At 42.0% G+C, this 21817-nt stretch overlaps 1 protein-coding gene across 1 annotated transcript in view; it reads right to left on the bottom strand.

Moving 5' to 3' along the window:
• The window catches only part of DAPP1 (dual adaptor of phosphotyrosine and 3-phosphoinositides 1), a 168664-nt gene that overhangs the window by 13969 nt on the left and 132878 nt on the right, over nt 1-21817 (bottom strand). The window contains exons 4-6 of the mRNA XM_082243612.1: nt 17832-17962; nt 13703-13750; nt 7111-7173 (exon numbers count right to left, since the gene is read on the bottom strand). Of these exons, the coding sequence (XP_082099738.1) occupies nt 7111-7173; nt 13703-13750; nt 17832-17962 (242 nt within the window). The remainder of the gene's footprint in view (nt 1-7110; nt 7174-13702; nt 13751-17831; nt 17963-21817) is intronic.

Genomic DNA, 21817 nt, shown 5'->3' with positions numbered 1-21817 from the left:
CAACAAATTGCTGCCTTACGCCTATATGCCTTAGCTCATACTTTATCTCATATATGTTTATGTATGTTTATGTTTATGTAAATTATGATTTTGCTTGATATACCCTGTTTTTAACATGTACCAATAAACTTTTTTAGTTTTTATAACACATTTTTCCCCTTTATTGCTCTACCTGGTACCTTTAAAGTCCCACCAGCCCTCAACATTTTTTCCTACTGTCTCTGTTTCACCATTTCTATATTTTTTCTTTCCTACCTTCCGTCGGCCCTCCTTTCCCAACTTTCCCCTTTGCCTTTTCTTCCTCTCTTCCCCCGTCTTCTCTCTCCTCTTCCCTTGCCTTCCCCTTCCCTCCCCTTCTCTTCCCTCTTTCCTGACCTTTCCCTCTCCCTTTTTTTTTTTTTTTTTTTTTTTTTTTTTTCTCCCTTCCCCCATTCCTTCTTCTTTCTTTCCCATTCCTTCCCCTTCCTTTCTTTATTTTTTCTTTTCTTTCCATTCTTCCTATCCAGACCCATGCCCCCACACCTTGGGCTTGTGCCTTGGAGACCCTTTGGGAATATTCCCCATTATCTACAGTATGTTTTAATATCTTGAAGAACAATGCAAATTACCAGCATCACCTAGAAGTATACCAGATGCCATGATATGCACCAAAGGTGGTAAGGGCTACACATTTTTAACCATCCAGTACTAATGGCATTATTACAATAGTTCAGAAACTGTTCCATATAGGTGATAGCAGCAATTGTAACAATTGAGGTATGAATTAAAGGACCATAGTTTTGTAATTTTTGTACAGTTCCATTCCGTGACCATTATGACAAATAATTCTATTGCTCCACAGAGAACAGGTGTACATTGGTACAGCCTTTCTATACAATATCTGTTAAATACATTTTATATTGCTGATTTAAATTTATTTTAATTTCTAAATAGTTTACTAACAGATAGCCAGCCAAGTCTGCCCAATTAATGTCAACTTTAGGTAACTATTTCTGTTTACTGGCTATAAAAACCAGCATGAAATTTGTTTACCAGTCGAAGAGATTGTTTTTTTTTTTCAACATTTCCCAGAATACACTAGAGAGCAATAAAATTTGGTTTACTTAATGCAGAACTTCATCAATGTTTTTGGATATAGCAGAGATGGGTTTGAACATCTGTCAATTTTTTATTTTTTGTTGCTGTCTGTGTACCAGTTCCTGTGGTGTTGAGAAACAGTGCTTTAGAGTCTATATTACTAGATTGAATTTAACAATTACGTTTACTATCACTACAAAGCGGATTCTGATTCACAACCCCCAAATGTCCCAATTTTTTGTCCTAATCCCTTTATCCTTCAAATGTATCCCTCTTTACTGCACTAAAAAAGGAGAAGATTGCCCGCGGGACTTTAGATGAGGTGGACCCAATAGTCATGAAACTCAAGTTGAAATGTATCTGGTTTATTGTATAGAACCAATATACAGTGCATTGCGAAAGTATTCGGCCCCCTTGAACTTTTCAACCTTTTGCCACATTTCAGGCTTCAAACATAAAGATATAAAACTAATTTTTTTTTGAAGAATCAACAAGTGGGACACAATCATGAAGTGGAACAAAATTTATTGGATATTTCAAACCTTTTTAACAAATAAAAAACTGAAAAATTGGGCGTGCAAAATTATTTAGCCCCCTTAAGTTGATACTTTGTAGCGCCACCTTTTGCTGCGATTACAGCTGTAGGTCGCTTGGGGTATGTCTCTATCAGTTTTGCACATCGAGAGACTGACATTTGTGCCCATTCCTCCTTGCAAAACAGCTCAAGCTCAGTGAGGTTGGATGGAGAGCGTTTGTGAACAGCAGTTTTCAGTTCTTTCCACAGATTCTCGATTGGATTCAGGTCTAGACTTTGACTTGGCCATTCTAACCCCTGGATATGTTTATTTGTGAACCATTCCATTGTAGATTTTGCTTTATGTTTTGGATCATTGTCTTGTTGGAAGACAAATCTCCGTCCCAGTCTCAGGTCTTTTGCAGACTCCATCAGGTTTTCTTCCAGAATGGTCCTGTATTTGGCTCCATCCATCTTCCCATCAATTTTAACCATCTTCCCTGTCCCTGCTGAAGAAAAGCAGGCCCAAACCATGATGCTGCCACCACCATGTTTGACAGTGGGGATGGTGTGTTCAGGGTGATGAGCTGTGTTGCTTTTACGCCAAACATAACGTTTTGCATTGTTGCCAAAAAGTTTGATTTTGGTTTCATCTGACCAGAGCACCTTCTTCCACATGTTTGGTGTGTCTCCCAGGTGGCTTGTGGCAAACTTTAAACAACACTTTTTATGGATATCTTTAAGAAATGACTTTCTTCTTGCCACTCTTCCATAAAGGCCAGATTTGTGCAGTATACGACTGATTGTTGTCCTATGGACAGAGTCTCCCACCTCAGCTGTAGATCTCTGCAGTTCATCCAGAGTGATCATGGGCCTCTTGGCTGCATCTCTGATCAGTCTTCTCCTTGTATGAGCTGAAAGTTTAGAGGGACGGCCAGGTCTTCGTAGATTTGCAGTGGTCTGATACTCCTTCCATTTCAATATTATCACTTGCACAGTGCTCCTTGGGATGTTTAAAGCTTGGGAAATCTTTTTGTAACCAAATCCGGCTTTAAACTTCTCCACAACAGTATCTCGGACCTGCCTGGCATGTTCCTTGTTCTTCATGATGCTCTCTGCGCTTTAAACAGACAGACTCCGAGACTATCACAGTACAGGTGCATTTATACGGAGACTTGATTACACACAGGTGGATTCTATTTATCATCATTAGTCATTTAGGTCAACATTGGATCATTCAGAGATCCTCACTGAACTTCTGGAGAGAGTTTGCTGCACTGAAAGTAAAGGGGCTGAATAGTTTTGCATGCCCAATTTTTCAGTTTTTTATTTGTTAACAAAGTTTGAAATATCCAATAAATTTCGTTTCACTTCATGATTGTGTCCCACTTGTTGTTGATAATTCAAAATAAATTACAGTTTTATATCTTTATGTTTGAAGCCTGAAATGTGGCAAAAGGTTGAAAAGTTCAAGGGGGCCGAATACTTTCGCAATGCACTGTACAAAAGTAAAACAACATGAAAGTTTGACACAAAACAGAACATGGTCATACAAATATATTAAAATGTCTCATAACAGTAATAATTGGGATGGAGGTGTACTCAATATGAAATGACAGTTTAGGTCCATTTCATTTTTTTGTCTTTACTGCACTAAACCTTTTATCCAACTTCTAAATTATTGTTCTTTTGAAATGCTAGCACAAAGGAAAACTAGTGATTAAAAAAAAAAAAAGGTGTGAATGTAAAATTTGTTTTGCATATTTTTTTTTCTACAGGCTACACAAATGAGGGCATGACAGTGATGTGCCATTTCCAGTCTCAGAAAGTTGGGAGATATGTTTTTTTTTCTTTTTTTTGTTTTAGTCGCTCTTTTAGGCTCGGTTCACATATATGCGATGCGGGAAGGCTGCGAATTTGCAGCCTTTTCCCGCATCGCACACGCACCCCCGGCAGTTCACACTGCCATATGCGATACGCTGCGGGTGTCAATGTAATCTTAACGACACCCCCAGTTTGATCGCATATCGCAGTGCGATCGTGCAGTTCGCACAGGATCGGATCGCACAAGTGTGAACCGCTGTGCGATCCGATCCTGATGCGGCAGCAAAAATGCCTCCTGTGCGTGTTTGCTGCGGGTGCGATGCGAATTTAGCCATACAAACTGTATGGCTAAACTCGCACCGCACAGCTGATCACATGTAATGTCGGAGCAGTGCGCTCCGATATTACATGCAAACCCCGCACACGCAGAAGTGTGAACCGGGGCTTAATATTTTCATAAGATTCCGTATTTTTCATTCATTTATTTTAATATGCTCCTTATCATATCTAAAAATTTGGAGCATGCCCCCTTCTTTCTTGTCCTAATAACAGCTCTCTCCAAGACAAAGTCCAAAAGACAAAGAGCGCTATAAAAAACCTGACAGATTAATTCCCCACTCTATCCAAAAACTAACTAAAGCTGGCCATACATGGGTCAGTTTTTATCGTTCAAAAAGCAAGTTGAATAAAAAAAAAAAAACTGACCTGATTCCCCATCTACACACTGGATGTGGATGAGGGAATCCTCCTCTCTGAGTCATTGTATTCTGACAGTGGGAAGACCTCCCTGCTGTCACAATACACAGATCAGCACTGCAGTTTATAGCCAGCAGTGCTGATTGAGTGAAAAAATACCGACAGGGCGGTTGAACACAAGTTGACTGGTGGATCAACTGTTCAACCTCAGTGGCCACACATGGATTGAAGTTTAGCTGGTACCTGCTGAACCAGCAGAATTTCGACCCATGTATGGACAGCTTAACTAAAGTAGAATCTCTTTTACTGATAAAGTTCAAAGTAAGTTAAATCATCAATGTAAAAAATACAAGGTCAACTTGTCTTCCTTTGGTCACAAAAGTGAATACAAGTTAACAGAAATAAGCAAACTAGCTTTGAATAGGAAGTAGTTGTACAGGCAAATGGTTTTGTATCTAAGTGGAAGTAAACCCATTGATTCAACAGTTACATTCCTGGCACGTGCCAGGAATGTAAATTTCAAATTGGTTATGCTCTCAACCAAACTGTCAAACCATCAAATGGCTTGTGTCATAACTGACGTGCAGCACCAAGACAGTTGGAGATTAAACAGAAGCCAAGATGGCAGCTTCCTTGGCTGAAAATGATAGGAGGTTTTACTTCTACTTTAATGCATTCTCTGCATTAGGCCCCTTTCACACGGGCTTTCCGATCAGGTCGACCTGTCAGTTTTTTCGGCGGACCTGATCGGATGCTCCATGTACCTCTATAGAGCAGCAGACATCAACGCTGACATGTCCGCTGACACCCGCTCCTATCCGATCTGATCCTGTCCGTGAAATTCAGGCAGATGGAAACCCTTTCTGTCTGGAGGATCAGATCGGATGAAAACCAACAGGCGGTCTGTTTTCTTCCGATCTCCCATAGAAGAGAGTGGGGATCTGACAGGTCTGTCTGTGCAAAGTAAGCAGAGATGGACCTGTCATCCTCCTGCTCAGCGGGGCTCGGTGGATGGATCCCCGGGCAGAAAACCCATGTGAAAGGACCATTTGGGTAAAAAAAAAAAACATTCTGCATGCAGCTCCTCTTCTAGCCCCCCCCCCCCCCTTTCACTTATATTTACCGGAGTCCGATCTTGATCTAGCACTGTGCCCGAGAGCAGCGTTCCAGACCACCCACTGTATATATACACGTCATTAGTTTGACATTAAATACTGCGGGTATGGCAGCAGCTAGCTGCCATAACCTCTGTATTTATTTTTTTTTATACAGCGGCGATCCTCTTTCACATAAAAGTGGTCCCGGCGGTAGATTCGCCACAGGCTCACTTTTATAGGCAGCGGGTGAGGTGCCCTCCGCCGCTTCCCAGTTGTTTTAAACCTTATTGGGCCTAAAAGGCCCGATTTTTTTTTTTTTTTTTTTTTTTTTTTCTTTAGTAAATGTGAAAACTTTTTTTTTCTGCTTTTAAGTGTAAATTTGAGATCTGAGGTCTTTTTGACCCTCTCGCAATAAAAAGGACCTGTCATGCCCATTTCTATTACAAGGAATTTACATTTCTTTGAATAGGAATAAAAGTAATAAAAAAAAAATTAAAAATAAAAAGTAAAATAAATAAGAAAAAAAAATATTAAAAGCGCCCCATCCCTCCGAGTTTGCATGCAGAAGCGAACACATACGCAAGTCGCGCCCACATATGTAAATGGTGTTTAAACCACTTGTGAAGTATTGCCGCGATCGTTAGAGTGAGAGCAATAATTCTAGCACTAGACCCCCTCTGTAACGCTAAACAAGTAACCTGTAAAAATTTTTAAAAGCGTTGCCTATGGAGATTTATAAGTACCGTAGTTTGTCGCCATTCCACGAGTATGCACAATTTTGAAGCATGACATGTTGGGTATCAATTTACTTGGTGTAACATCATCTTTCATATTTCATAAAAGTATATTTAAAAAAAAAATGCGTTTGAAACTAAATAAACCAAATACAGTGTGACATAAAATATTGCAACGACTGCCATTTTATTCTCTAGGGTCTTTGCTAAAAAAAAAATATATAATGTAAAAAAAAAAAAAACCTTCTATAGGAAGCAGCTCCTCTTCCAGCCCCCCCCCCCCCCTTTCACTTATAGTTACCGGAGTCCGATCTTGGTCTAGCACTGTGTCCGAGAGCAGCATTCCGGACAGCCTACTGTTTATATAAGTCATTTGTTTGACGTTCTATACTGTGGGTATGGCAGCAGCTAGCTGCCATAACTTTGGTATTTTTTTTTTTTTTTTTACAGCGGCGATCCTTTCACATAAAAGAGGTCCTGACGGTGGATTCACCACAGGATTAATTTTATAAGCAGCAGGAGAGGTGCCCCCCGACAACAGTAGTTTCCCCCCTTACCGGAGCCGCCGGTGAAGGGGTAAACGATCCCATCCCCTGGGGCGATAGGCAGGAAGTTGAGTGAGGGCACCCCCCCCCCCCCTTAAACTTACCTGAGTCCGATCTCAATCTAGCAATGTGCCCAGGAGCAGCATCTCTCTCCTCACTGGACAGAGAGGTAGCAGCAGGAGCCATTGGCTGTCAATCACAACCAGTGAGCAGAGAGAGGTGGGCAGGGCTTAGCCACACTCCCTGTGTAAATGGACACACAAAGCGAAGCTCGGGATCGAGCCTGCATAAATGGAGGGATGAGCCAGCGGGGGACCCGAGAAAAGGAGGTTGAACACTGCAAAACTACTACACAGATCAGAAAAAAAATTAGGTTTACAATAACATTTAAGGAATACAACTGGGTGGTTAAGCAAAAAATGCACAGAAAATCAGGATTTTGTGCAGTTGTATCTTTACTATCCATAGGGTCCAAATAGTTTGGTAAACATGCAGCAGTGTTATTTTTCAGTCTACTTAAGTAAAGTAGCCAGACCTGTGTCAATTATCAAATTCAGTACTTGGAGTGTAACTTTAGTACTGGTGTTCATGGTGTGCACTTTATCACAGATAACAGAACTTACCATCTGATCCTTATAATATTTCAGTTCATTGCGGCTCAGTATGAACCATCTGTTCTTCCATGTCTGAAAAACATAAGATGATAATTATCTCTGTGTGGTAATTATTAGGTTCTAAGTGATTGTCCAGGCTTCAGATTTGTCACTGAGAACAGAGTGCTTTAGCAGAAGCCTTACAACACTGGCACATGGCTACTGAACTGGTGCTAAAATATCACAGGCTGAAAGATTACATTTCATTCCGTTCTAGTGATGCTGGCCAGCAATTTTTCATCACTACTATTATACGGTCACATGCTTGAAATGAAAGCAGATCTAATATGGATATTTAAGGACTGAACGGTAATGACAGATCGAGAGGATAGCACAGTCCAAGTGGAATATCCTGGAAAATGGCTACAAAAGGACTGATTCACATATTGGGGTTTTTTTTACTAAAGGCAAATCCACTGTGCACTATAAGTGCACTTGAAAGTGCAGTCGCTGTAGATCTGAGTGTAAGCTCTGAAATGAGGGAAGCTCTGCTAATTTCTATCATTCAATCACGTGCAAGTAAAAATGTGGTTTGTGACGGTACGCACCGTCACTGGGAGTGAAATACAGCTATTTAATGGACACTGAAAATATGGTTTGGATTGCTTCAAATGGGTTCTGTGTTTACACTTCTGATAATGGGTATTGTACTTCAACATCAGAGACAGACAATCTGTCACTGGCTGTCTTTTCCTATTGTCTGTGTATTGAGATGTGATGTGGATTCTTTTAAGCCTGTCTGCCCCATTGTTAATGAACTCACATATTGTTTCTGTCCAGAAGGCTAGATAATTAGATCAGGTTAATTCGATTTCTGTATACTGTAAAATTTAATCTGCATATAATGTAATCAGGCAACCCCTGACCTGTGTGTGGTAATCTAATCAGGAGGGGGATGTCCATGCTGTATATAAATTCTGTGTGACTGCTCAATAAAGGAGAAGGTTCCAGAACAAGCAAAGTTGTTGGCTAGCTTTGTATGGAGGGCGACTGGATAATCTGATATCTATGTTCAAGACTAAAGGAAGCCGTATACTGATGGAAGCCCACAAGCACAGTGTGGGTCTCGGTTCCGTTACACTGTTTTTATTTTTCTTGCATGTCCCCCTCAGATCTACAGCAACTGCACTTCCAAGTGCATTTGTAGTGCACATTGGATTTGCCTTTAGTAATTAAAACCTCATTGGCCCTTGGAGCCTTTAAGACCCCATTCTCATAGTTTGTTTTACCACAACCTGCAGTAACAAGGGAATACCAAGGCAAAATTACACACTGTGCATCCTAGGGCTGTGTCCTTTTTTACTTATTTTGTGTGTTAGCTCTTTACAAATAAATGGGCTCCCTTTAAAGTGTTACTAAACCCACAACCGTAAAATCATTCTGTATATGCAGTAAAGCATGCTTTTTATACTCACTGTGAAACCTGAAGGGTTAATCCTCTGCATTGTGTAAAAAGGCTGTTTGATCCTGTCTCCCCTATCTTCTCCTTCCACTGTCCTCAATATATTTCCTGATAATAACGAGCCAGGGGACAGGCTGCACATGCTTAGTTTGGTGTGTATTGCTAGAGAGAGTTTTTTTTCTTGGGAGAGTGCATGTGATCAGCACAGCGCCAATCAGCACTGTCCAGGAAGAGGGTCAGGGGTCCTGCACCCTGATAGGACAGTCAGTGCAGAATGAAAACCACTCCTACAAGCTTTAACCAGACACTCAAAGAAGTCACAAGACTGCTATATATTGCTGATGAGAAAAGGTATTTAGCAGTTTTTATAATAGCACTAAAATAATTGCATTTCCATATTCTGTGTACTGTGGGAGACCAGATATAGAGAATGCAGATTCTGGTTCTAGGTTTAGTAACGCTTTAAAGCATTGCACCTCAATCAATGACCGTGCATTAATGCAACACATAGGGGTCTATTTATAAATTTACTTCACACAAGGTTTAAAATAATTTACCCAAGACTCACACAATTTTTCGAATTAGATTCAGTTGGAAAAATGTATGAATCCTGGTTTATTATACAGGATTTATATAGCACCAACAGTTTGCACAGCGGTGTACAATCGAAAGGGAGACAGTACAGTTACAATACGACACAAGAGAGTTAAAAGGGCCTTGCTCGTAAGAGCTTAACATCTAATAGGGTGGGGCATCTGGTACAAAAGGTTATAACTGTGGAGGGATGAGCTGATGGAAGAGTTAAGCCCCGTACACGTGTCGATAGTTGGCCGTGAATTTTCGGCCAACGTCCGATCGGCCGATTTTCGGCTTGTTAGTATGATGCTTCCGACAACCGACTCCGACTTTTCGGCAGAAAAAAAAAAATCTGGTGTGAAGGCTATAAAATTTTTGTTGGCCGTCAACACAACGGCCGATTTTCCGTCAGTCAGTACAGATTTCGGCAGACAAAAATCTGATGAGCAAGACTGGGCATGCTCAGAGAAGAAAAAACACAAAGAAAAACAGAAAAAAAAGAAAAACACAGGACATCACTTCAGAAGTAGATTTTTGTTGGCCGAGAAAATTCGTGTGCAGTCTAGGCACATTCCAACCAACAAAACACAACTCTGGACAACAGTCGGACGATCGGTCGGCCGATAATCGTTGCGTGTGTACGAGGCATTAGTGCCGGTTCACACTATGCAGTGCTGGAACTGCATGCAATTTTGAACAGGAATCACACCGAATTCCTGTTCAAATCACATGTGATTCTTCAGCAGTGAAGAGTGGAGATGAGCATGGGAGATAAGATAATGTGTGAAAACATTCAAAAATGTCCCAGTGTCAGTGTTCCAAAGAGTCCTCAGTGGTTCTATACAGAGAATGATGCAGAACAACATTTTTGTAAAATATCAATACAGGAATAAGTAAAGCACATCAGTACGTACATAGCTCAAGGAAGGTTATAAAATGAATGTGTTTAAAAACTGTTTAGAAGGGAAACTCTTTGACTTTAGAGGTCTCTCTATTTCCAGTGGCTCCAGGCACTGTACAGGGCTAAGCGGGACTCTTAAACCACAAACGGTCAGTCTACTTTAATTAATGGGGGACCCAAAAGCTTTTTACTCTATCACAGTATCCTCCATTGTGCAGGACAGCTACTCCTTCACCACAGAGCCCATTAGAAGTCTCACTTGTTCTTCATCCCCAGGGCCAGGACAATGGGTGGGAAGGAGGGGGCGGCTGCCCTGGGCACAATGGTTTATTGCATGGATGGGGGCGCCTTGACCCTAACCCTAAGGGAAGGGGGGGGTGCAGTTTGGCATCTTTGCCCTAGGTTCAGGGTGAACTTGTCCCAGCACTGTTCATCCCAGAATATTACAGACACAGAATGGTCATTTGATTATAGATTGCATTTTAACAATTTTACTTTACATAATTTGTCAGAGAACAATCTTGTTATTTTAAGGAGGCATTTCCAACATAGTGGCTTATGGGTAGTCTTAATAGAATAAACATCATATATAATATCTAGCGTAAGGGTGCTCACAGTGATACGGTACCCAGTTATTCTTCAAAAGATGCAACTTCTGTCATGTCTGTCAACAATAAGCTCTGACACTAAGGATAAAGTCTTTCCCAAAATGGGTATTAACAGAACTTCAAAGTCTCTATTCAGGTGCACACAGGAGTTTTCCCACAGCTCAAAAGGGAAACCCTTGCATAAGATATGCCTGTGCCTCACATGGCGTCTCCTGGTCTCACTCTTCCCATGAAAAATACTCTCACTTTATTGGAAAGCAAACTTGTGGATCAAACTCTTAAGAGTTACTCGTCAGTGCACCCTGGGAAGATGGTCTGCAGCGAAAAGCTCTTCACCCAACCCCGCTCAGAAAACATGCATTACCCACAAACAAATACATAGACTTTAGATCATTTCATATAATAATTTGGCTGGAAGTTGCCAATAAGTTGCTTTCTCATACCTCTGCAATACTTGTTGAGGGTATATACACAACATGTTCTGCTTTACAAAGTTAGCAGATAAAAATGTTTATCTTGAGGTTCTCCAAATTCTAATATTCTGGCTTTTGGTAAATGCTGGGGAGTTCATTTACTGCTTTTTTTTTTTAATTTTCTGGACCTTGGTAATAATTTCTGTCTCTGACACTACTTTGAATCTCATTATGCCTTCTCGATAGTCATATTGTTTGGATGCCTTCATAATGGTAAGCACAGGTGGAAGAACTTTAATAACTCAGAAACAGACATCTTAGAAGTCCCTAAGAAAAAAATAAACCTTATAGGAAATTCAAACCAGTTCTGTCGAATGCATACCCTTTCAAGACCAGAGAAAATTCCAACATAAAATTATTAAAGCTCAACTCTGGGAAAATTTTAAAATTACCCTTGCAGTGGGGCTCTGCACTGGAAAGACCAAATGCTATTTTTTGTCTAGGGTACCATCATAAAGCAGTTAAACTTGCCTCACTCTCGCAGGCCTCCTCCTTTCTGTGCAACTGGTCCTCTGAAGCTGCTTCTGTTCAGCACTGTGTTGGTCACAGGCACTCTGACATGATTATGTACAATGCAGGACCAGCAGTCTCGCTTTGCAAATGAGGATGTGGAGGGCTCAGATACAACACAGATTGCTAGCTGCTGGGAGAATGGTACCCTAAACAAAAATTAGCATTTAAGCCTTGCAGTTCAAGCAAGGGGACGCCTCACTGCAAAGGTAGATTTGAAATGTCCCTGTAGTTCAGTTTTAGAACATAGCATGTTAAAAAGGTATATACAGTATCTCACAAAAGTGAGTACACCCCTCACATTTTTGTAAATATTTTATTTTAAATCAGAATTTTTTTTTTTTTTTATTATTTAAAACCCTTAATGTAACGCAAATATTTTTTTATATCTTTTCATGTGACAACACTGAAGAAATGACACTTTGCTACAATGTAAAGTAGTGAGTGTACAGCTTGTATAAAGTATACATTTGTTGTCCCCTCAAAATAATTAATTTCTAAATTGCTGACAACAAAAGTAAGTACACTTGTTGAAAAAAATAAAATTAAAATGTCCACATTGGGCCCAAAGTGTCAATATTTTGTGTGGCCACCATTATTTTCCAGCACTGCCTTAACCCTCTTGGGCATGGAGTTCACCGGAGCTTCAAGGTTGCCACTGGAGTCCTCTTCCACTCCTTCATGACTACATCACAGAGCTGGTGGATGTTAGAGACCCTGCGCTCCTCCACCTTCCCTTTGAGGATGCCCCACAGATGCTCAATAGAGTTTAGGTCTGGAGACATGCTTGGCCAGTCCATCACCTTTGCCCTCAGCTTCTTTAGCAAGGCAGTGGTCACTGGTCATCTTGGAGGTGTGTTTGAGGTTATGTTGGAATACTCAGTCCCTGAAGGGAGGGGATCATGCTCTGCTCCAGTATGTCACAGTACATGTTTAAATTCATGGTTCCCTCAATAAACTGTAGCTCTCCAGTTCCAGTAGCACTAATGCAGCCCCAGATCATGAGACTCCCACCACCATGCTTGACTGTAGGCAAGACACACTTGTCTTTGTACTCCTCACCTGGTTGCCGCCACACACGGTTGACACCATCTAAACCAAATAAATGTATCTTGGTCTCATCAGAACACAGGACATGGTTCTAGTAATCCATGTCCTTAGTCTGCTTGTCTTCAGCAAACTGTGGGCTTTCTTGTGCATCATCTTTAGAACAGGCTTCCTTCTGGGACAACAGCCATGCAGACCAATTTGATGCAGTGCAGCGTATGGTCTAAGCACTGACAGGCTGACCCCCACTCCTTCAACCTCTGCAGTAATGCTGGCAGCACTCATTTATCTATTTCCCAAAGGCAACTTCTGAATATGGCCCTGAGCAGGTGCACTCAGCTTCTTTGGTTGACCATGGCGAGGCCTGTTCCGAGTGGAACCTGTCCTGTTCAACCGCTGTATGGTCTTGGCCACCGTGCTGCAGCTCAGTTTTAGGGTCTTGTCAATCTTCTTATAGCCGAGGCCATCTTTATGTAGAGCAACAATTCTTTTTTTCAGATCCTTAGAGAGTTCTTTGCCATGAAGTGTCATGTTGAACTTCCAGTGACCAGTATGGGAGAGAGTGATAACACCAAATTTAACACACCTGATCCCCATTCACACCTGAGACCTTGTAATACTAAAGAGTCACATGACATTGGGGAGGAAAAAAGGCTAATTGGGCCCAATTTGGACATGTTCACTTATGGGTGTACTCACTTTTGTTGCCAGCGGTTTAGACATTAATGGCTGTGTGTTGGGTTATTTTGAGGGGACAGCAAATTTACACTGTTATATAAGCTGCACACTTAATACTTTACATTGTAGCAAAGTGTAATTTCTTCAGTGTTGTCTCATGAAAAGATATAATAAAATATTTACAAAAATCTGAGAGGTGTACTCAATTTTGTGAGATACTGTATACAAATATATGCTAGTTCTTCTACCTAGGCTGTATGTTTTGGTGAAAGAAGACGTGTGTTTAAAGCAGCAGATGTAATGAAATATGATGGTTCCCCCATGTTTTCACGCCTGAGGAATGTAAAACTTTATCTTAAATTCTTACCTTTACACGTCCTCCTTGTTTTACTAGATATCCTTCCTTTGTGCCTAACTGAGAACGCAAAAAAAAAAAAGTTAAAGCAAAGCTGTAACAGACCAGAGAATATATTAAAATAATAATGTGTAATCAAAGGTTACCATCCAGGGAAATGGCATGGAAAAGTAATTTATAGATCTAGAGATATAGGCAACACAAGCTTGGCCACATTCTTCCCTCATCCAAAGCCTCTCCATGGCTTGTTTAATGTAAACGGTGGCATTACTGAGCAGCAGAGAGGTTAAAGTGGTATTAAACCCAAAACCAAAAATGTATTTCATTGTAGCTTACAAATCCCTAAATGTGGTGGCTGTATACGTTTTCTTTGGCTATTTTCACCTGGTGATCTGGCTAGTAACTCAGCTCCGTTATTAGTGAGACACAACTCTGAAGGAATAAACACAAGGGGCACAGTAGAAAGCAGCATCATCAGTCCAGGGGGGGGGGGGGGGGTAGTGTTAAAGGTATTATAGATAAATACACTAAAAAATTGAAGCCAAACTCCAGGTCACACTTTATAATTAGTAACAGCAAACTGTTTTTTTTAAATTTTGGGATAAAGGTTTTACATAAATAAATAAAAGCTGATCAAGGTAATCACCCCTGTTGGTGTTAAATGGGTTGTCTCGCCCATATAACTGATACATTCTGCTGGAGAGCTTGAGCTTTTGAAGAAAACAGACTTGCTGGTTAAATGAAAATAGGAGAATTAAAGCCTAAAAGATGGAAACAAATGCAGCTTTCACCTCTAAGAACTGGTAAGCTGCAATATAATAAATGTTGGCTTTCGGGTTTAATACCACTTTAAAAAAGGTGGAGAGGGAGTTCGGTTTTTACAGTGAAAAATCAAGATTTGTATACAAAATATGCTGCTCAAAACTCTGGATCTACTGACAGGTTACCTGATTTTACAAGTAGTCCTTCTACAACGTATGTTAATATCAATATGTTGTATTATGAATAATAGTACATTTATAATGAAATCTAAAAATGATTAATGCAACGTCTTTATTCTAAAAAAATATCAACTGGCATTTTGGACATTCACAGCAAGGAGATAGTCAAAGCCCCAACAAAGTATACTCATCGATCTGCACTCCCCACTCTGTTGGGAGTCCATGCTCCATTGTTATAAGAGAACAGGACTTCTAGGGAAAGGGGAGTATATGACCTTCCCCATGTGACCTTGCTCCAGGCAATGGTCTTGCCAAAACATGGTGAATGGCAGGGACATAATCCATTTGGGTATGCTCCAATTTCACACACTGAAGCTAACACAGGGTGGATTCCTGCAGTGGGGAGGCGGCAATGTAGTGTAAATCTGTGAGTATACCTTGTTGGAGGAATAATAGGGTTTTCAACATATGGGGGTTGATTTACTAAAACTAGAGAGTGCAAAATCTGGTGCAGCTCACCATAGTTGCCAATCAGCTTCTAACTTAAAGAGGAGCTCCAGCCCCCCCCCCCCACCCCACTAAAAAATGTAAAGTCAGCAGCTACAAATACTGTAGCTGCTGACTTTTAATATTAGGACAGTCACCTGACCAGGGATCCCGCATTGTCGGCACCTCAGCTGATTTGTCAATTGACTCTCAGGTGCTGCCACTGCCATTCCCTGTAAGGGAGATGGGCAGTGAAGCCTTGCGGCTTCACAGCTGCTACCCTACTGCGCATGCGCGAAGCACGCTGCGCTTTGCGAAGGGCCCATCGGTGGGGGAAGGAGGAAGGGGGACTGAACTTCTGGGGGACTTTGTCGTGGCGAGGTCCCCCCGGAAGTGGGGGGGGGGGGTACCTGTCAAAATCAGGTACCCCCCCCAAAAGGTGCCAAATGTGGCAGCAGAGGAGCTTGGCTTTAAGCGTTTTAAATAATGCTTTGATAAAGATAATAAAAAAAACTGGAATCGGATTGGTTTCTGTGCAGAGCTGCATCAACTTTTGCACTCTGCAGATATAGTAAATCAACCTCATTGTCTCTATAGGGTATATTTTTCAATACAGACAAGCCAAGGGTAATTTAAAGCTTTTTACAGTTTCATTATCATACATACTCATTGCTAAACAAGAAACTATGCTTTTCATTTTAGCTGGGGTTATGAAAACATCATTGAGATAAGCCAAAAAAAATTCAGCTTCTTTCAAATACCCAAAATTATATTTACCATTTGAATACAACTGGCTGCACTGGATCACCATAAAAAAACAATGTTAATTCTCTTATATATTCAATTCTGAAATAAAAAGGCCAGCACTGGGCAGATGTCTGCTTCCCCAATAGGCATGCATGCTCAGGAGTACAAGGCATGTACAAGGCATGCACATCTGCCTTAAAAAAAAAAAAAAAAAAAGTTTTCCAGTTGGACTGTATCTGCGCAATGATTATCTAATGCAGGGTCGGGAACCTTTTTGGCTGAGAGAGCCATGAACACCACATATTTTCAAATGTGATTCCGTGAGAGCCATACACTATATTTCAGGGGTCAGGAACCTTTATTTATTATTCATATTCATGGGCCGCAGCTATACAGTGAGTAGATGGAGCCGTGTGAAAGTGCCTGGAGTCCGGTCGGGAAGACAGCAGAGCAGGCAGGTATACAATAAGGCCGGAGTGGTGAAGCGCCTGCAGGCCTGTGAGTGATGGAGGTTAGTATTGGCCCTGAGAAAATGGTGGCCAGCCGCTGAAGGCCTCAGAAGTGGATGTGAGAGGCAGTTCCCACGGGTCCCCAGGTGTCAGAGGGGAAGAAGATTGTGTCTGTCGGGGCACAGGGAGCAGATGGCAGGTCTCCTTACTGGGCGGTGATTGCCAAGGCCCTCAGATGCATAGCACACGAGCCGACGGCGGTACCGTGAGTAGGCCGCGGGGTCCATAGCAAGGCAATCCGGTCCCCCAGAGACGAACTGAGGGTAGCGGTGGGTAGCCCACAAAGTGTACCGTCGATGGGTGCAGAAATCTCCTTGGCAACGGGCGCAGCTACGTGGATGGCACTGGATTGAGTGGTAGACGCAGCGGAGCTCTGGGACTACACGTCCAGCAAGGCTCACGTCCGGACACGCCCTTCTTTATTAAAGATTTGTCTGCGAGCCCGATGCAGCCATCAAAAGAGGCACATCTGGCTCGTGAGCCATAGGTTCCCTACCCCTGATCCAATGTCTACGTTTAGCTTGAGACAATACAAATCCCCTTTACTGTACATAAGATTTCAGACACTGTTAAGCTTTCATTTGATAGGTAATTACTATGCAAAACAAGAATAAGTGTGTAATATATGTACGGTATATAATCTTTTCTAAACATTAAAGAGACCCTGTTCCCAACTTTGCAAATTGCAGCACAAACAACATTTTTAAATGCTTACCTGCAGCATTTACCATTTCCATAATTTATTTACTTGCAATGTGAACATGCTGGTAAATCTGACTGCCTCCCTCTTCACCTGCGTATGAGCCTTACTTGCCGTTCTTTCATTTACTTGAAATGTTTCTGCTTCCCTCTGCGCCCATGTGCATATGCCCTAAAATGATTGGTCTGGCGACAGGGTCTCTTTAAAGAAGGCCTTAATGATCACCCCCCCCCGTACCACCACCATCTCAAAAACCAATCTAACTTTTTAGGTGGCTCATTTGTTTAAGTAGATGCATAAACAAAAATGCAAACACTGGATGCAATGTAATACCATAAAAGAAGTCTAGTAAGGTGGTGGAATTTTTGGCCTTGTTCACACATGGTTGAGTGACAGTTTGATGTTCAGGAGGCAATACAGCTAACTCTTAAATGTTTTTTCTGATTCCAAATGGGATTGTGCATTGCAGTACTGAACCACATCTACGTGCCATTGATCTCAATTGGCGTGTTTGGCAAACAGGATCGCCTGCTGAACATGGCAAGCTAAAGTTCAGAAAAGCTTTGTTGCAGTTGCAATGTGTATGGACCTAAGCACCTGCCTCGTTATTTCAAGGGTGGGCAGTCAGGGGGAGGTAAAAATGTGAACTCCGATGTCTCTTTTTGCCACCCCTTTGTTACCCTTATGAACTCAGCCTTAGGGTTGCCTTAGGGTTGCAGATTACACCAAACAAAAGGGGCCATTCATATGATACTCACTGAGGGGGCCAAAGGCACAAGGTCAGATTCAGAGCGACCGGATTGCATGGCAGTATGAACTCGCACAGATTCATATATTGATGGTTCTTCCACCTCCCGTGGGTAAGGGAATCTCAATAAGATTAAAGTACCTACAGTGAAAAAAAAAAAAAGAAAAAAGAAACACAGCTTTGTTACTATGGATGTCATACCGGATAGCACATTCACTGTTTAATCCATATACCTGAAGGCTAAATTTCTGCAGTCTTGTGAGAAGGTTTTTAAAAAACTGCACCTGTGACTGAGAAACAGATTTATGCCTATAATAATAAAATAATATGCAGAACAAAAATACAAAATGCACATTATCAAACATTAACAAAAAAAAATGAGCTGAAATTATTGATGTTAGGCAATATTTATGATAAAGTAAGTAAGTATAAGAGCAGGGGCATAGCTAGAAATCACAAGTCATCATAGGTGTTCAACAGGACCTATTATGCACCCTTACCTAAATTCTCTTAACACTAGTGATCAATGAAAGGTGGCTTATAAAACATCCTATTGTGCTCCCCTAGTGGGGTCTTCTTGCCCCTTAACACCGGTGAACACTGTAATTGAACACTTACAAGTTGTAGCCCAGTAAAAACAAAGGTGCCACTCCACATTCAGTGGGCGCAGATAGGCTTGTTTGACTAGGATTCCTTCCCAAAGGCTACTGTTGAACTGAGCCTGTGCTGTGCACCAAAGGAAAGGAGCTTTTCCTTTGCAGTCAGAGAAAAGTTGGTTTAGCAGGTGTATCACAACTGAAAATTGAATATCAAATAACTACCGCAATTTTCCTTTCTTGACAAGCTCCATTTCAGTCTACCACTAGGTATGTCCCAGTGATAGGCTGACACGGAGCTCCTCAGGATATTACATTTTCCATTTTTAGACCTAAGGAGGTATTCAATTTTCCATTTTTAGACCTAGTTTACGTTTGCATTGTCCACTAAAAAGTCACCTGCATTGGATTGCTCTTCTGAGGGTATTTGACAGGAGGTGAGGATGCATTATATTACCTCCTCACCGCCTGTCCTAACCCCTTAAAACCCAAACCAGCATGTCATAACTGTGTGCAATGTGGGCTATTGAGGGGCACCCCCCTTCAGCTGAATGGGTTGCATTTGGTGGGCAGGACTGCCCATTGAATGTGACAGCGAAGATCAGTTTTGCCCCATCATGATATAAGGCATCTTGGACATTGCGTATGTACACCCTGATTTACTGCATTAGCAGCTTAGGGGGGAGGGGTTTGGAGGAGCGATAAAAATGATACTCAACTAAGCGTTTTTACCGGTCCACAACCACAAGTTTAAACCAGGCCTTAGAGTGATATTTTACTGTGAGGAAGATAGGAAGCACAATTTTTTCTGATATGAAATGGGTCACCTGTTTCCCCTGGGCTACATGGTCTGCTAGGTCTGTAGTTTTATCCTTCTTTAACACAAACTTGTTCAGAAAAAAGCCACAACGTGGTAAAGAATTTGGAAGGAATCATTGAGGGCAATCCACAAAGACTGGCTCTAAGTTTTAAAAAAACGATTTCTTAGATCTATGAGAAGTATTTGATAAAATGTATCTATCTATATATAGAGCAATCGTTACCTGTGCAGGTCCAATGCAACGACTGGATTTCGGTCTATCTGCGTTCTGATCCAAGCATCAGACTTGCACAGCTGTGCACTCCAGGATGCTCTTAGAGGGCCATAGAGTTCCATGCAGCTGGCTGCCTACCATTGATTTGAACAGGCTGCCTGCACATGGCCCTTCGTACTTGTCTACAGATAGGTACACCCATGTCAGTGAGGCCTAAATTTGTTTAACTAATATGTGTTAGAAACTACTTTTAACCATTCAATATTCTCTGAACAGCTTTGTGAAACTGAATTTCATCTGTCACTGATAATAAGAATAGGTGCTGGGCTTAAAGTGGTAGTAAACCACAGACTTTAAAAAACAAGAAGAAACCTGCAAGGAACGTACCTTAAAACGAAGCCCTTCAGCGGCATGCTTTCACCGCTGACAGGGCTTCTATTTTCACCCGGTCTTCCTCCCGAGTTGGCAGGCTCCAGTCCTTTGATTGGACATGCTGTGCTGACACCACGGCACGGGTATGCTGTTCCTTCAGAGTGCATGTGCCCAGGGGTGTAACTACAGGGGTTGCAGGGGTTGCAATCGCAACCGGGCCCCATGCTCCAGGGGGCCCGTATGGCTCCCCTGTACAGCTGGATAGAATGGGCAGTGGGGGCAGCGTGTAGAGAAATCACTGTCCTCCTTTGTTCTCCTGTAGCTGCAGGAGGAAAATGGAGGAGATTGGTTCCTCTGTATGCTGCCCCTGCCACTCCTCCTATCCAGTTCACTTGTGTTCTGCTGTCTTTGGGCCCCTGTGTGCTCCCCTGGTCCCCCCCCCTTACTGTGCTGCCCCCCCCCCCTCCACTGTGCTCCCTCCCCTCTCCTGCTGGCTGCTGCAGGGGATGTGTCACAATAGAGAAAGGAAGGGGTCGGTAAATATGTAATTTACCAGCTCCTTCCTTTTCTGAATGGACAGAGTCATAGTCAGTGACATTGTAAAAAAAATACATAAAATAAAATAAATAAATACAAAAAATACCAAAAAATAAAAACTACTGACACCAGTGGGTGAACTTCCAGGATCGCAAAGGTCACACTTGTGACTGAGTCCTGGCATTGGTGGTGGGGAGTCCCCAAGATGGCAGAAAGGAGGACCCACTGCAGAACTTGCAAAAGGGTCCCGGTGCGGGACCATAATAAAGGGCCCCGCAACGAGAGTAAAGGGCCCCAGGATCAGTGGGAAGAACCCCAGGCTTGAAGGGAAGGGTCCCGGCCAGGGGACCGGGGGGCCCTTCATGGTTTCTTGCACCTGGGCCCTGAAGGTTCTAGTTACGCCTCTGCATGCGCCGATGACGTCACCGGCGGCTTTACAAGTAAATATCGCCTAAATGGTGCATGTTTCAGAGAAATTTACTGTACCTATAGATAAGCCTTATTATAGGCTTACCTAAAGGTACAAATCAACCATGGGAGCTTACTCCCACTTTAAGGCAGTATGAACCCAGAGAGGGTGCATACCCAAAGCAAAATTAACCGTTATTTGACCAAAGGATTTTATATTGCCTTATGCTGTACCAAAATTGTAGGAGTTAGTGAGTAGTCGAGTTTGATGAACACTTGTTTGCTTTCACACATAGGGCAGCGCACTGAAATAAATGGACTTCCGAAAACACGGCACAAAAAATGCATGTGCACCTTTGCACCTGCGTAGATGCGAATGGAGTCTCAAGTCAGTTTTATAAATAAAAGCCAGCGACTGTCCACTCTTGGAGCTATTTGCATAGGAGGCCTAGCAATTCTTTTCATGCTGGCACAGAATTTCCTTCACAACACAACTAATGGAGATATTGGAAAACAATTTTTAATGGAACTTCTTGACCAGATAGTTTGTGGAATTCCATATTATGCAATAAAAAATATCCTGTGTCAACATAGCAGGACTTTCCATTGTAAGCTTTATTCCGATTACTGCTAAATAAATGATTCATTTTCCTTTGGATATAGAGAGATGAGAATATTCAATAGAGATGACAATACTGCCAAAGCATTTTCTGTCATGACGCCTTCGTGTTTCTGCATCTTACCGCAATTACATTGACAAAGGTGGTCTTCCCAGAGTACTGCAGCCCCACCAGGGTCAGCTCCATCTCTTCCTTCCAAAACAGGGCCTTGAACCAGTCCAGGAGCTTGTTAAATAGGGCCAGCATCGCCGTACACTCAGCTAGAAGGCTCGGACAATGCAACACTCGACTACCACCCTAATCAGCTGACACACTTGTATCTTTCAATCTCAGGACTCTCGATGTGGGGATCTATTCAGATGTAGGAGAAGATGTCTTTATTAAGGTCACATTGATCGCCTCACTACCAGCGGCTGCTCGCGGCTTCTC

Source organism: Pelophylax lessonae (genome assembly GCF_965119305.1).
Source record: "Pelophylax lessonae genome assembly, chromosome: 1".
In the NCBI taxonomy this organism is placed as follows: domain Eukaryota; kingdom Metazoa; phylum Chordata; class Amphibia; order Anura; family Ranidae; genus Pelophylax; species Pelophylax lessonae.
Note: the sequence above shows the minus strand (reverse complement) of the source record. Positions and strands in the feature narration are given on the sequence as shown.